At 50.4% G+C, this 15,758-nt stretch overlaps 4 protein-coding genes across 4 annotated transcripts; 1 reads left to right on the forward strand and 3 right to left on the reverse strand.

Annotated features, from left to right (window-relative positions):
- Positions 1-675: 675 nt before the first annotated feature.
- Positions 676-3,910, forward strand: N7532_005003 (Na+/H+ antiporter Nha1; the record flags this gene model as incomplete). Its single annotated transcript, XM_056617497.1, has 2 exons — positions 676-2,292; positions 2,366-3,910. The coding sequence occupies 2 exons, from the start codon at positions 676-678 to the stop codon at positions 3,908-3,910; spliced, it is 3,162 nt and encodes a 1,053-aa protein (XP_056473656.1).
- Positions 3,911-4,411: 501 nt separating this feature from the next.
- Positions 4,412-7,697, reverse strand: N7532_005004 (tethering complex subunit PEP5; the record flags this gene model as incomplete). Its single annotated transcript, XM_056617498.1, has 8 exons — positions 4,412-4,798; positions 4,856-5,254; positions 5,306-5,797; positions 5,851-6,186; positions 6,251-6,439; positions 6,527-7,152; positions 7,261-7,507; positions 7,683-7,697. 8 exons carry the CDS (start codon positions 7,695-7,697, stop codon positions 4,412-4,414), a joined length of 2,691 nt encoding a protein of 896 aa, XP_056473657.1.
- Positions 7,698-8,186: 489 nt separating this feature from the next.
- N7532_005005 (uncharacterized protein) lies at positions 8,187-10,160 on the reverse strand (the record flags this gene model as incomplete). Its single annotated transcript, XM_056617499.1, has 1 exon — positions 8,187-10,160. The coding sequence occupies one exon, from the start codon at positions 10,158-10,160 to the stop codon at positions 8,187-8,189; it is 1,974 nt and encodes a 657-aa protein (XP_056473658.1).
- Positions 10,161-12,057: 1,897 nt separating this feature from the next.
- N7532_005006 (uncharacterized protein) lies at positions 12,058-15,352 on the reverse strand (the record flags this gene model as incomplete). The annotated part of the gene is made up of 5 exons (XM_056617500.1): positions 12,058-12,450; positions 12,523-14,229; positions 14,252-14,667; positions 14,724-14,985; positions 15,059-15,352. 5 exons carry the CDS (start codon positions 15,350-15,352, stop codon positions 12,058-12,060), a joined length of 3,072 nt encoding a protein of 1,023 aa, XP_056473659.1.
- Between the last annotated feature and the right edge of the window lie 406 nt (positions 15,353-15,758).

Here is a 15,758-nt window from a genome sequence, read left to right on the forward strand (position 1 = left end):
TCTCCGCCCGGCCAAGACTCGCTCCGCTTGCGACGTGGGGCGCAAAGTCTCGGCTGACGAATCCCGCCGCGTCCAAGAATACCTTCGCTCTGGGCAAATCTCTCCCGGGCGCGCAATCGCTTGCTCTCTTCCATCCGGCCAAGAGTCCCCCAAGACTCTTCGATTCGCCTGGTTCTTCTTTTGTTTCTCTCCTTCTCCTCCCGGACGCCGAGCCTGCTTGTCTTTGCTTGAATTTCCACGGCAAAACGCACCCTCCTACGCTGCGTTGCTCGGCGCATCAGCCACGCTCGGACTCGTCGTCCACCTTTCCAACCCGTTGATTCCCGAGACCGTCGCTCTTCCGAGAAAGGCAACGCGCCGCTTGCCTATTCCTCCTTCGCATTCAGCCCTACAGGGCTCCGGCACCCGATTTCCCACACCCCTCCCCCCAATCTCCACTCCCGACCTCCAAACGGATCCCCCAAGGCATGAGGAGCTACGCGGACACCAGACGGTCGAGGCGGAATTCTACCTAGATAATCGATTGCTGCGGGGCGAGGGAACCCATTCTAGAAGGAGGACGTACACCCACCGGGTACACATACACATACAGCAAAAGAAAACAAAAACACCGGATACACCTGCACGGCGAACAAGCTTGAGTGTTTGGAGACTCGTCGTGGACGAGAAGACACCATGGCGTGGGAACATTTAGATATCGATAAGCCGCATCTGGCGTATATGATTCTGGGTGGTTTCACAGGCCTGTTCATGCTGTGCTCCCTCTTCGTGAAGGAGAAGCTCTACATTGGCGAAGCCACAGTCGCCACCCTTTGCGGTATCATCTTCGGTCCGCATGCTGCCAATCTATTCAATCCCCACGAATGGGGAAACATCGACAAAATCACCCTTGAGTGCTCTCGCATTGTCCTGGTCGTGCAATGTTTCGCCGTCGGTGTCGAATTGCCCAAGGCCTATATGGAACGCCATTGGAAATCGGTTACCCTGCTGCTGGTCCCGGTCATGACCTGGGGTTGGCTCATCACCAGCCTGTTTATTTGGTGGATGGTGCCGCCGCTCAACTGGCTAGAAAGTCTTGTCTGTGCTGCCTGTGTCACTGCCACCGATCCCGTCTTGGCATCGTCCGTCGTCGGTAAGGGCAAATTCGCCAAGCGTGTGCCAAAGCATTTGCGAGACCTGCTTTCTGCCGAGTCTGGCTGCAACGATGGCATGGCCTTCCCCTTCATCTATCTCTCGTTCTACATTTTGCGGTACCGGCCTCATGCAAACGAGGTGTCACTGCATTGGTTCTGCGTGACCGTCCTGTACGAATGTATCTTTGGCGCCATTTTCGGCTTCACCATTGGTTATCTCGCCCGCCATGCCATCAAGCTTGCCGAGCGCAAGGGTCTCATTGACCGTGAGAGTTTCCTGGTGTTCTACTTCGTCCTGGCAGTCTTCTGTGCCGGTTCGGGTAGTCTACTCGGCATGGATGACTTGCTGATTGGATTCTCGTGCGGTGTGGGCTTCAGTAACGACGGTTGGTTCACAGAGAAGACCGAAGAATCGCATGTTTCCAACGTCATTGATCTGTTGCTGAACTTGGCTTACTTCGTCTACTTTGGATCCATTGTCCCTTGGGAGGACTTCAACAACCCCAACATTGGTCTTGTGCCATGGCGGTTGGTCGTGATTGCATTATTGGTCATCTTCTTCCGTCGTATACCTATCATGCTTCTGCTGAAACCTATCATACCAGACGTCAAAACATGGCGAGAAGCTCTCTTCGCTGGCCATTTCGGTCCCATTGGTGTCGGTGCCATTTTCGCTGCCATCCTTGCGAGAGCAGAGTTAGAGAACGATAGCACACAGCCCTTGCCGGAAGGTAGTTTGCCTACGCCAGGGGAGCCGGACTACTATGTCATCAGGCTCATCTGGCCAATCACCACTTTCATGGTCATCTCGTCTATTCTCGTCCACGGATCTTCGATTGCGGTGTTTACTCTCGGCAAACGAATCAATACCCTGACCGTGACGTTGTCATACACCCAGGCCAACGAAGAAGGTCCTTCTTGGATGAACCGTCTGCCTCGAGTCCAGTCAATTGCCAAGGGATCCATGTCTTTCCGCAAAGCAGACGAGTTGGATTCCTCCGACGAGAGGCTGCCCGAATACCCCCTGGAACCTTGCCTCCTATTGGTCTACCGAATAACTTCCTTCGTCGGCAGCGAGACGAGGATAGCGAAGTGCAAAGTACCCAGTCCGCTCAGCCCAAGCCTATGCGCCGTCGCAAGCGCCGCAAGCATCCCGCTGGTGGTCCTATCAGCCAGTCCGCCATCATGCCTGCTCCGCGACCGGCGGAGTCGGGAGGTGACGAGGAAAAAAGGAACTCGAAGAGCGGGATGCTGTCGATCGTGGTGCCTCGCCTCCTAATGCTGAGCGCGAGCGCTTTGGCCGTGAACCCGAGATGGAAGTCTTTCAAGAAGGTCATCACATGGTCATCGAAGATGAAGAAGGAAATGTGCTCAAGACCGAGGATACCACTGATATGACCCCTGAGCAGAAGAAGCAACACATCGAGGCGCAGCGCCAGCGACTGGAGAATGACACGACTGGGGAGTTTGCTCACTCTGCTAGCCACCCTCACGAGAAGAACGAAGGCGAGGAGGCGCAACAGGCTGTCGGCGCAAAAACTGGCATCTCATGGGACAAGGCCCGCAAGTGGATAGGGCTTGGAAAAGAGAAGAAGGAGACCACGCCCGAGGAATCCAAGCCTCCAAAGGCCGAGCCTCCGAAGCCAAAGCATCGCTCCGCTCATGCTTACCAGTTTGGCAATACCATTATTGTTGAGGATGAGGATGGCGAGGTGATCAAGAAGTACACCATTCCCTCTGGAGACAAGCCGCCCAAGCCCAAGCCCAAGCCTGAAGAGCAAGTGGCGGCTCCTCCAGGCCATGCGCCGATCAGACGTGGTCTGACTCGTATGGGTACCTGGTTCGGAATGGAGGAGGAAGGCGAGTCGTCCCAGGCCGGTCAGAAGAAGACCAAGCCCGCCCCTAGGACCGAAACCGAAGACTGGGCCACCGATGATGGTCTGCGTTTCACTCTGGCACAAAACCTGGATGTCAGCAGTCACGGCATTGGACACAAGGGCCGCCGCATGAATAAGCAAGAGTTCTTCCAGCAGATCAAGGGCTTGGATGCTAAGGCCCGACGCGATGTGGTCCAGCAGACCGATGCACCCGCTCCGGTCAAGCAAGCAGCCAAGGAGGACGCAAAGCAAGAGGAACGCAAGGACAGCCGTCTCTCAGCCGCCGCTGCAGCAACAGCCGCCGCCACTACAGGCGCCATTCCTGAGGAAGATGCCGAGGACCTCGAGTCCGTCACCGACAACGAAGCCAGTGAGGAGTCCGATGGCGATGTTCCCGGCCCCGACGTGGCCAGCTCTCTCGCCAGGATCACTCAAGGTAGTTCAGCCCAGGAACGTCGTAGCAACCTCAGCCCTGCGCCTCGTGTCCGTTCCCGTCGTGATTCCGACGATGATGGAACTGAGCGTATCCCTCCGTCACGTCTCCGCCAGGCTGCCGGTATCCCAGCTCCATCCCGTCAATTGGACGACGATACTGGTGAGACACCTGCCGAGCGTCGCCGTCGTCTCGCTGCCTTGGGCCAAGCGGATAACGACGATTCCGAATCTGAGGGTGACGATGCTATTGAGGAGGACTCTGAAAGCGATGATAACGGCGAGGAGCAGGAGCGCCATGCATCTACTTCTTCTAATACCAAGATCCAATTTGCGGATGTGACCAGTCCATCGAATGCTAGCCCCAGTGGCGAGCAATCATCTTCTTCTGGCTCTGGCTCTGGTCGCTTCACCCCCGGCCACCGTCCGCGTGTCTCGTGGGGAGGTGAAAAGGGACGTGACCCATGAATGTCTTGAACTATTTCCCGGGATCTTGCTTAGAATCGGGAAATTCAAGGGCTTATTGTTCTCTTGTTTCCATTTTCTCGTTAGATGGGCCTAGTACATTGCTCTGTTTATGCCTTAGTTTGCGCTTATTCTTCCTGTATCTTCTTTCCTCTCCATCTGTGCATATTACCGTTGCTCCTTGGATTTAATGACCGTTGGAGCGGTCTGCCCTGTTCGATATTGGTCTTCTCTTCACGATTGTGATTATTACTAGAATAGCGTGGTCGTTCCAGGAATGCATCTATCTCTGCATAGTTCTGCAAATTTAATCTAGGTCATAGCAGATGTCTGTTTAATTTATCGACTTGTAGTCGAGTGTATTACTACGATCAACCATCCTTCCCAGAGAGCATTGCATGGAAATCGTTACTGTTGTATTGGGCGTCTTGGAGGTATCAAAAGAAAGGAAGCCAACTGGCATGTAAACCAAATCTAGAAACAGGATCCGAGGTAGCTATTGAATCACGCAGACTCCTCCATCGTCGCCTGTGATCTCATAACACCCCTCCCAAAGAAGTCACTAACAACTCCGAATCGATCACGGGAACGCGATAACTCCGCCTTGAACAGATCATGCTGATCTGCCGAGTCTACCTGTCGCTGCCGAATAGCACGAAGCGTGGAGTTCGTCGGGGCACAGACAGGGCACTGGGCGTCGTCATCGACACGGTTGAGACAGCGTTCGTGGAAGGAATGGCGGCAGAGGAAGTGGACAGTAGGTAGGTCAAGGGTTCCACCACAGGACTGACAACGGCGGGATTGGAAGACAACGGGCTGGGTGGCTAGATTCGAGAGTTCTTGTTGTTTCGTTGCTGTTTCGGATTTGTAGCTTGAGATGAGGCGGCGGTTCTATTGCAAATGGTTAAATTATGACAAGATCGGAAATGTCAAGTTGGATGAGCTTACTGTCGAAATCTCCTTGCGTTCACGGTCGATATTTGCGCTAAGGTATTTCTTCACTCGGCCCATTGTTACAACTGCGTTGTTGCTGAGAGCTTGAATGACCTGCAGAGGGGAAAGGAGACCATCTTGGTCAATGCGCTGAAGTACCGCATCCAACTCGTCGCCTGCCTCTTCAAGGATTTGTGGACTTGAAGCGAAATATGCCAAGGCATCGACGTAGAGCTGGGGCTCATCGGGTCCGTAGCGCCGAAGCGCTTGGATGGCACCCTGTGTATCTTTGGCAGAGGTGAAAGAGCGGAATATGTCTAAGCGAAGGCCTTCTTGTTCGCGGACGAGCGTAGAACCTTCGCGGAAGTTAGAGAGGTCTGAAAGAAGGAGAACGTTTGATGTGGAAATTGGTATCTGTAAGAGTTAGATTTCAGATTTTCAGAGAGCCAGAATAAGAATACTTACGTCTTTCCCTTCGATGAGCTTTTTAGCCTTGTTATCCCACTCTTGCTTCTCAGTGGTATCTTTCTTGCTCTTTGCCGTGTCAAGATACATCTCAAAAAGCGTTGTGAAGAGATCCACTTTTGATTCCTGCTCTAGGTCTTGTTTCTCCACAAGCGTCTCCAAGAAGCCGACGAATTCATGTGGATGATCCACGAAAGCAGAGAAAGCGGTACGTGGCTTTGGAACTTTGTACGGCAGTGGTTCTTCGTAATTGTTCTCATCGGTGGTAGGAAGAGTCTCCGGTTGAGCACCAGTCCCGCCCGTCATATAGCGCAGTGGTAGGATGTTGGCGAGACTTTGTATTGAACTCGTTTGTTGGGTTTGGGGTTCGGCTTCAATAATCTCGGTGCGCGGTCGAAATTTGCCAGTGTAATAGACTTTGAAGAGTTCCGTTGTCGATTCCGGGCAATGGGCAAGTAATACGCGAGCATATTTCATCAAGTTGTGATAAGCCTGTTACTCTCGTCAGCTGGCTATCAGGGTGTCGGTACTGGGCATTGACATACCGATTCGGGTTCAAGTCGCCAAATGTACTCTACTGCCTCTGCATATTTCTTGGAGTCCTCAATCAGAATGTCAACAACCATGTCATTCTCGCCATGCTTGGTGGCGAGGTAGGCAGCCTGCTCGAAGTATCCTCCTTGTCGACACATTGCAATGGCAGTCTCCAAATCAAATTTCAGCTCGCCAGGAGCTTTGATGAATGAATCCAGTTTGCTTGTGTCTTTCAGTTTTGCATAACAGTTCAACAGCAGTGTTGTATGATCTACTGTGGCATGGCCATGGTCGTGCAGCTCCTCCAGATACTCAATCAAGTTATGAATGCGCTGCGTATCCAAGTACTGCATAAAGTATTAGCTGGTGTCTGTCAAGTTCGAGTAACATCAAAATTACCTTTCGAATCACCTGGGATGGCTCGGTATTGTCGATTGCTCGAAGATATTGCTGCATGGCAGTGTCATAGTCACCACGTTGATACAAAAAGTCGCCGTATTTGCGATAGATTGCATTCTGCTGCAAAGTGTCGATGCCGGTTTTCTGTGCGAGATTGATGGCCAAAATGTAGAGATTCCGCTCGTAGAGGATTTCTAGTCTCTGTTGAAGGCTTTTCTCCCGATAACGAAAAACCTGCTCCAAGTTAGCTCCTGGCCGCTATTTCAATGCAGAAAAAAGACCACAAACCTTTCCCTCTGTGGTTAGAAGAAAGAGATCACCCCATTCAATGAAAACATGCTTCATTGGCGAGAGCAACGACTCGCTATGCGCAATGAATTTTAGATCCGTGTCCAGCAGCGTGAATGTGGTAGTTCCAAGAATATCGTCCGCCGAGTTGACTCCATATTTTCGCAGTGTATCACCCTTGTCCGGCCCAGATTTTGGCGGGCAAACTAGTGCGACATAATCCCGGAAAGAATTAATGGAAGTCTTGGAACTCTCGAACGCATAGCTGGGACCACGACCGCGAGGGCCATACATATAAATTGCATCTTCTCGCGCGATGAGGATATCGCCCGTTTCGTTATCGACAGTCATACACCCAAGTGCACACCCAGTATCCTCCAACACTCGTGCCGGCTGACCCTGCCCTCGGCCGGCAATGACTAGGGTCAAGATGCGACTTGTCGTTGAGATATAGAGAACCGTTATAAGACCACTTTGCGTTTGAAGGCCGGTGATTGGCTCTTCTGATTCAAAGACAATCCGCTGTCGTGCGCCGCGATCATGAATGAGATCGCCTCGGATGATTGTCACGGATCCATTCGCGAACCCAATTGCCACTTGCGAGAGGTCGTCCAAGGCTGCAAATGCTGAGATCTGTCCGCCAAGTCAGATACTGATATTATCACATCATGCGAAAGGGGGTGCGCACAGGAAACTGCCGCCTGGCATTCTGCACTGATACGGTTGAAAGGCACCTCGGTCCTCCGTCTTTTTCTCTGTATCCAAGGCCCAGGCCTTCAATACTGGCTCATTAGAGAGGTCTTCCGAAATTGTCACTAGCAATGAAGTGCCGTTGATCTGTTTCATGTGCGTTATAGATCCCGTGTCGTGGGCCTTGAACGAGCGGACGACACGGAACGACGAGGTGACGATATGTACGAAGCCATCGACGGTGCCGAGAAAGATGTTTGAGGATCCGGTGCAGAGACTTGAGAGGTCACTCTAGAAGAGCGTGTCAGTGCGTGTTAACTGAGAGGGCTGAGGGGAGGCGTCTTACGCCGAATAGCGCGGAGCTCTCCTCCGGGATCTTGACTGGGGAGACATCGACGAAGTTGAACGCTTTCCACTGAGGACAATGTTAGCAGAGGTTGAAAACACAAGCGACGTGCTGCCGTACTGATGTAAGTGCCATCTCGGCGGACCATGGGAGATGCGACGGAGCTGGCGATGAGGCGGACTGGAAGCTCTCCCCGCCGGCGCTCGGGCCACCCTGTTCTTGCACGGCGCGGCAAGCAGACGGGCCGAAATAGATGAGCCACAATGACGCAGAAAGGATCTACGTACGACCTTTAAGCCACAATAACTAGGGTTGCATTTGGACAGTAAACGTTCATGTCTCTAATCATTGTCATTAATTCGTTAAGCTATGTAATATCCAGCACCGCCGTGTTTTGAAACTTAAACCGGCTGTACACGTCCATAAAAGAAAATCACAAGAATACGTGAGTCGCTAACAGGTATATGCAGAATAACGAAATAGATCAGGATAATTCCAGGTCCATGCCAGGTTCAGGGGCATCTGCGGATAATCGGTTCCGGGCATTTTGGCCGGGGTGTCGCGTTTCACTCATGAAATCGAAGCTTTGCTGTAACCAGCTGCCAGCGTCAGCAATCGCCTGGCTTAGGTTAAAGCTCTCGGCCCTGTGTATTCCACCTTGTCCATCCTGAGCAGTCGTAGAGGTCGATACACCCAAAGCCGATGGCAACGTGGTATTCTGTGTGGTTGGCTTGGGAGCATGTACCACGTCTGCTCGTTGCTGGCCGGGCGAGTGTTGGTTTTCACCCGCAGTCGTTGCATGATGGTCGTCTTGAGCGGAAAGCCATGACTTTTCTGGCGAAAAGACATCGGCCATTCCGGGACATTCAGGTACTGCATTCTTTTTTCTAGCATCGACATCACGGAAGGGTTTTGGGTTTTTTTTCTCTCTGTACTGAAAGTGAACGGCGTGGCTGCATCGATCATACACTGAGTGCTAAGTGCCCGCACTTTTTCGTCGTCCCAACGTGTGAGGCTACGAGGGATCACTCGCTCGGTGGTCACGGGATTGGGGAATGGCGTTTCCTGAGCCAGAAGAGATTCGTCGGCATTATGCCCTTCTTTCTCAGGAGATAAATTGTAGTCAGGCCCTGGGCTTGGGCTTTCCAGGTCATCTTGGAAAGACTTCTGAGCATGAAGAAGAGCCGCTTGGGTCGATAGCTGCGTGTCATGGTCATCTGAGAGTTGCTCGGTATTCTTAAACACCACCGTCGAGTGCAGTGATGGAACTCGATCCGACACTCCCGGGGGAACGGGGATCTGCTGAGCAGATGGCATGTTTTCATGGGTACTCTTCTCCGTTGATACGTCCTGAAACGTGCCACTCGATGTAGATTTTTTCATTTCATGGGAAACCCCGAGGCCATCCGGGCTCTCAAAAACCCCATCAGTTCCCAATGATCCCTGTATCGATTCCAAATTATCTTGCACCGGGGCGTCTGGGCCAGGTGGGTCTGCATCGGAGGCTTCAGACATAGATGGGGCTGAATGCTGATCATCGACACGTTGACTTGAATGCTGTACGGGACTTGAATGCTGTACGGGACTTGAATGCTGTACGGGACTTGAATCTTGCGGGTTCCACCGCCGGTATTGGAAGCGCGGTAGTTGAGAAGTGGATGCAACAACCTGAAACGAGGAGTTTGCATGAGTCTTGATATCCGGCAACGCATTCAGGTAAGGTGGCGCAGAAGTCATGGATCTTTTTCGGTTTTCAGTAGCGGGAGAAGTAGTCTGCCTTCGCGAAGCAGACACTGCAGAATCCACATGAATCTTCTTAGAAAAGTCGGGGGTCTTTGGCGTCTGTGGCATCTGAAGCTTGGAAGGTGACCTGCTTATCTGCTTCCCAGGAGAACATGTCTCAAAGCTGGTCGTATTTTCTGTGCCTCGTACACTACTAGTTGTTTGAGGCGTCGGTGAGCTTGGTGGGTTGAATCTGCCAAAATTCAATCTTCGGCCGCCCTTCTTCAGCCAATCCGAAGTTACAGGCTCAGCAAAAGTCGGCACCTCGACCCTCACGGAGGCATGTCTTGACCTCTTTGGGCGTCGTAATGGTGTATTATTCTCTTCGCCGCCGGCTTTCGAGGAGAAGGCGCCGTGCTTTGGTATGGATCGTGAAGAAGGTTTTGATTCTCGCTCTGATGCAGTCACCGTCGCCTCGTCGCCAGAGGGAGGCACTGCCGAAAGGCCCGAAGTGACCGATAAGTCCCTTCTGCGTTTTGTATTTCGCAAGTCGGTTTCTTGTACCACCGGTGTATCAAGATGATCACCATCAAGGCGTGTGTCCTCCGAAACTAACTGTCTGCCTCTTCTCCTCTCCTTTCTCCATGGATTCTTCCAACCACTCTCGAACGGACCTCTCAAAGAAGCAGAGAGAATGAAGACAGGTTTTCGTTTCAGGTATGATTCGGCGATCTTTTCAATCCTCCGCCATTTCGCTGCGCGCCCATTATCGTCTAGTTCGTCGTCCGACCCGAGAACGTCGTCATCGTCTAGATCAGAAATGGTAGGCGAGCATGTTTCGAGAGTAAGCGGGTTGACCTGCTGCGGGCGGGGCATTGAGCTCGTCGCGGCACTGTCGCACGGGTGATGTTGAAGAAGAAAGCATCTGAGGACTGCGTTGAGAGCAGCTTAGCACGGGCCTTGGAAGCTGTCGTCATTTCTGGAGGTTGCGTTGCGGGCGGCGTTGGCGCCTGACGCGAAAGCACCTAGTTAACGCGTGAGGTGCCCTAGCAACGCATTACGTAAGGGCTGCGGCGCGAACCAACTTAGAACGGTTATGCGCACACGGTTATGCATGCTGCGCAGCCCGCACACTACTAAAGATTCAGAATAAGATTAAACTACCAAAACACCAGTAAATTCATAAATCTATTCATTAGGGTAATAGGTCATTATATGACAAACCTTCCGGCAATTACTACAGGTTAGTGATGCGCGCCTGGCTAATAGGGGTAGCAAAATGACTGTTCAACCGGTGCGGGTGGAGGCTGTTTAACACGTTCAGCTGGCCGCCCATCTGCCAGCCGTTCTTCCACTCACCTCAGTGTCTGCACCCACGCACCCTCCACTGGAACCTCCGCGGCGGCGCCTTGGCTTGCACCTTCGGTCCACTCCCTCGTTGTTGCCCTTTCCTTGAGAGGTATGTCCTTGTGATCCACCAGAAGTGGCTACAGGAGAACTGCAACGTTCGATTTTACTACGGTTGCAGTCAAATCATCGTGAGCTTAATCGTTATCTGTTAGGAGGTTATGTTGCCAGCCACGTTCACGGCTTTCAGACATCCTTCGAGTTCTTTGGCAGTGAGAGCCACTATCTGTATTACGAGATTATGTATTATGGAGCCGTTGGCCAGGCCGCCTTCAGATCTCTCGTGGTCATCATGTCTGCTGTGTGACTTGTCGCATATGACTTATGCGGTCACTAGCAGATTACGCGCACCGAGCCTACAAAACAGTCAAAGTCGCGGCTCACAGTGCTTCGCGGAGTAAAGCTTTGAAGAACCAGATGGGATCATTGGAATGGACAATCACAAATTCCATAATGAATGTTCGATGGATGAAGGAAGGTAGAATTGGAAAATATTAGAGAGATGCGACGGAGTCATGCAAAGGATTGGATTTTATTACAGAGTTTTGTACCAAGATAATTAACCAGTTAAATTTCATGATTTCAGAATCCACGCATCTCCATCTTCTGATCTGACTATCCGACCGATCATAGCCGATCTGGAGCAGTGTTCCCATGTCAATACTCATCTTTGTGTGGCTCAATACAAAAGATCAGAAATGGTTGATGATCCGTCCTGTGTAAGTGTTTGTCAGCCTTGGTCTTCGTAAAGACTCTAGAAAGCCAAAGCTGGAAATATGTGAGCCCCCGGGAATCACATAGCCCCAGAAAATCGTACGTAACTTGTAGACTCACGATTCCCACTACTGTAAAATCAGTCACATTCCTGTTGACAATTCTATCAGGCCTGGGAGCCCTGATCTTGACCCTAGAAGATCCTTTGCCCCCGGGGGCTTGGCACAGTTATTGGGAGCACAGAAGCCGCTTCTCGGAGCAACGTAGCCCCAGGCAGCCCAACGCAGCTCCTGGGATCTTCTGCCCCCACCCCCAGGAACCAAAGCCATGTTCCTAATGCCAGCAATTGAGCCATGTTGTCATTCATTGTTCTTATTATTCAAATATACAAAGGATGAGTTTCCCGAGCAATCACCCCGCTTTGAAGAAAAACCCCCAATTAACTGTTCCAGCCGACTCATTTGGTGGCCTGATATGGGTGGGCTGGTTTTTTATTCTTTTGAATTAACTATAAAACCGAGAGTAGCGTGCTTTATTCTAACCGTAAAAAGGGAGGTCGTTTTCGCTATTTCTAATTGTAATTCAATCAAGGCCTAAGTTAATTTCACCCATCTAAACCCGTAGATCTAGAAGGTGTAATAATAAGTAACACCTAAAATGCCCACTGTTTCAGCCAATTTTCCATCATAGCCGGTGTGATAGAAGGCAGTGATCGCATTGTTTCACTCGCTGCCTTTGTGTGTTCCAATTCAAGTGGAACAGAGAGCACCCCTTCGCCTTCAACAAGGCTCTGGTAAAACCCAATTAGCTTCAATGCTGGCTTTTCTACCAAATCCTTTGGAGATGGATTTTTGATTTCCTTTAGTTCGTCAACCCATTCCTTCATATCCACTGATACTAGTTTATAGCGTGTACTGATCGGTTCCAGGAGACTAGACCAGGATGCCGCTGTGGGATTGACTAAATGAAAGACGGACAAAAGATCTTGTCGTTGTGTCTTTTGGCGGGTTTGAACTATATCCACAATTATCCTGGATAGCAGGTCCTATAAAGTCAAAAGTAAAAACGTTTTTGTCAAAATTCAATCCTTTTAGTGGTATTGACCGATTGTGCTTACCACTGGAACCCAATCAACTTTAAATCCTCCCAGAGTAGATGGCACCTTGCCCAGTGACTTTGATGTGGCCACTAGAGCAGGAATCCATTCCTGTACATTCCAGAAACCAACTCTTTTGCAAGGCCCGGCAATCTGGCCTAACCGATGAATGCTCGTTGGCACTCCGCTCGTTTGAGAAGCTGCCAGACAAATTCGCTCACATATGTGCTTGGCTTCACTATACCCCTGGCGAAGTGCCACGTCACAATCTTCAAATGGGAGTTCCGGGATGACAGGGCCATTAGAAAGGGTCCAGCCTCCGATAGCTCCAATCGAAGAGAGGAAATGTATGTGAGCCCGATGCGCACTTTGCAAGCTAAAGTCTATCAAGTTGCGAACAGTCCGTATATGAGCTTCTTCAAAGGATTCAACTGAAATGTTGAAGTCCATCTTCCAGGCATTGTGAATGACAGTGTTTACTGATCGAAGCATCTCTTTATACTTAGAATCGTCGATGCCAAGGTGAGGGGCGCCGAGAGAGGTCTGAACAAATTCAATCTTGTCTGGAAGTGTCTCGTCCAAACCTCTTTCTTGAAAACTTCTGAGCTGTTTCTCTTCTTTCCCATCGCGGGTTAAACAATACACTTTTCCAACAGACTTGTCAAATCGCAGTGCATCAAGTATGTAGCTGCCAAGTGATCCGGTTGACCCTGTGAGAGTCACGGTGAAGGATTCCGAGCCGCACAGAGAGTGTGAATACTCTTTCTTAGGGAGATAAGCTGTGTGTTTCTTGACCAGTTCGTCGATCTTCTCGTGTCTTGACTTTGTCTGCACCTGATCCCCTTTTATGATATGATGAAGATGGGTTGCGATTTTTCCAATGCTGGGGTGTCCATAGATTGTTTGCGGGACTATATTTGGAAATCCGGTTGCTCGTAGGGCTGCTGCTAGCTGCATGGTACGCAATGAATCAAACCCAGCATTGTAAAGGTCCGCATCGTCTGCACAGGAGCTGATGTTCGAAACATAATCGACAAGGTTTCGAACAAACTGGAGGGTGCTTGGGAAATTTGGAGAGGGTGGCAGGCTGAATGGTATTTCTTCCACGTCGTCCAAGGTGAAGAGCTGGTCAATTTCAACTTTATAACTTTCCGTCACGATCCTTCGCTGGGTGCTTCCTTTGGGAGTTGTAGCGAAAGGCTTGTTTTTGGTCGCTAAGGTAATCTTGGATTTCATGACGTGCCCGTGTGCAGGGCTGATTCGATTGGCTTCTTGCACTGTTGGCCAAACGAGCTCGATCAGATTACTCCCTGGCTTAATTGAATCCCACTGATTCCAGTTTGGCTCAATCAAAAGTGCAGTCTGAAATCTGCCGAGTCCAACTACCACTGCCCGAGCCACTAAAGGATGTCCCTCAATGACTTTCTCCATAGTGACGGGATTGAATTTCTCCCCGTTGTTGAATACAATCACATCGTCCAGTCGTCCATGAAACTTCCAAAGATTCGGAGCCGTTGGGTGTGGCGAGTACAGATCTTTAGTGTGGTAGCATTCGAGATCTGGGAAAGTATGGAAAATCGGCTGAAGCTCTGGTTTTTCGTGTCTGCGTAAGACCATCTCATGTAGACCATTTTCGACGTGCTCCATGGTTATCCCAAAAGTTGGACTCCATTCGAAATAAGACCAGTCTCCGTTTTCTGGCAAAAAGGGAGGGCACGAAGCCACCCTCTGTCATCCCAAGGAAACTCACCAGCTGAGTGGATTCACTGACCTTGCGACCAACATCTGGAGAGAGTGGTCCTCCTCCAAAATACACACGTCTGAGCTTGGACAAGGCTTCCATTGACTCGGTATTTGTGGAAAGATCCTCGAGGATAGAGGGAGCAAAGAGTGCTGCGGTCGGCTGGGTAATGGAAAGCACGTTGGTCACTAATTCCGTCGACAGCGGTTTATCCGGCAGTATGACGCAAGGAATTCCATGAAACACGGCCATTATGAGCAATGCAAATCCCATTAGGTGAAAGAATGGTGTTGACGAAAGAATCAAATCCTCGGGACTCAGCCGGTCAGGAACTCCGGCTGTTCGTCCAGGTGGAATAGGAACATGGGCTCCATAATCCAAAGCTCCAAAGTATCCAAATGTAAGCTGGATTGGTTTGGGGAATCCTAAGGTGACTTGTCAGTACAAGCTGTACGTGAATTAAGAGTTCAAACCATCCTACCCGTTGTGCCCGAGCTATGGGCTATGAATGCCACTTCATTCCTAACATCCTCAAAGGTCTTGGAAAACGGATACCCACCAGTATCCTGCTCCGACATCTCTGCAAAAGATGGAATTTCGCACTCGGTAACATAGGGGGCAGCGGAGCAGATATCCTGTGCATTCAGATGCTTCTCAGGACTGTAGGCGAGCTTGGAACAGTTTGTCATTTCAAACAAGCGAACATGGGCTGCCTGTGAGTTCCTGGTTGAAGATAACAACGGCTGGATTAAAATAAGTAATTACTCAGCTCAATCCTTGATTCATAGGATTTGGACGTCATTGTTGGGTACAAACCTTGTAACCAGTCTTATTACAAGCGAGAACCACCACCAGGTAACGCACATCATTCGCTCCCAGATACGCCAGCGTCTCATTGAAAGTGTCACTGTTGCCAAATTGCTCCACAATCCACCAGGACATATAGTTAACCGCGTGTGCCAGCTTTTTCACATTCAAGTCCACATAACTTCGAGGGTTATCAGGGATCTCTGGTATGGAACACACTTTTCTGCCGGGATCAGTCCTGGCCAAATTATCAATGACATGGGCCATGACCCTGTTGCCAATATTCGGAACCCCGAAGTCCATTGTGGTGATAAGAGAGATTGGATAGAATTGACGATACTTGGCTAGAGTGCCGAGGGAAGATAGGTAAGGTATATGTGGCACAGGTTATTCTTGGAGTACGAACACCCAAGAAGGGTGGTTATCATTGTGAGTTTATATAGGCTTTCTGCTGTGAGATGTGCATTGGCAGATCCATTCCGCCTTGAGTATTGAGCGCTCAGGATTCCTCATAGATGAAACAACAGTTCATCTCCAGAAGAAATATGTAGTTCTGCGTGGACTTTGTAGCCTATAGGGCCTCGTGTAGATTACGTATGATATGGCCACTCGTAATGATTAGAGCCATGCCAAGATACATAGAGGCTACATCATGATATATCGCACAGATCTTATGTTCAGCCGGATGGTAACACAAGATGCGTGGCAG

The sequence above is a fragment of the Penicillium argentinense genome (genome assembly GCF_028826775.1).
Source record: "Penicillium argentinense strain IBT 30761 chromosome Unknown utg000005l_segment0_segment0, whole genome shotgun sequence".
NCBI lineage: Eukaryota > Fungi > Ascomycota > Eurotiomycetes > Eurotiales > Aspergillaceae > Penicillium > Penicillium argentinense.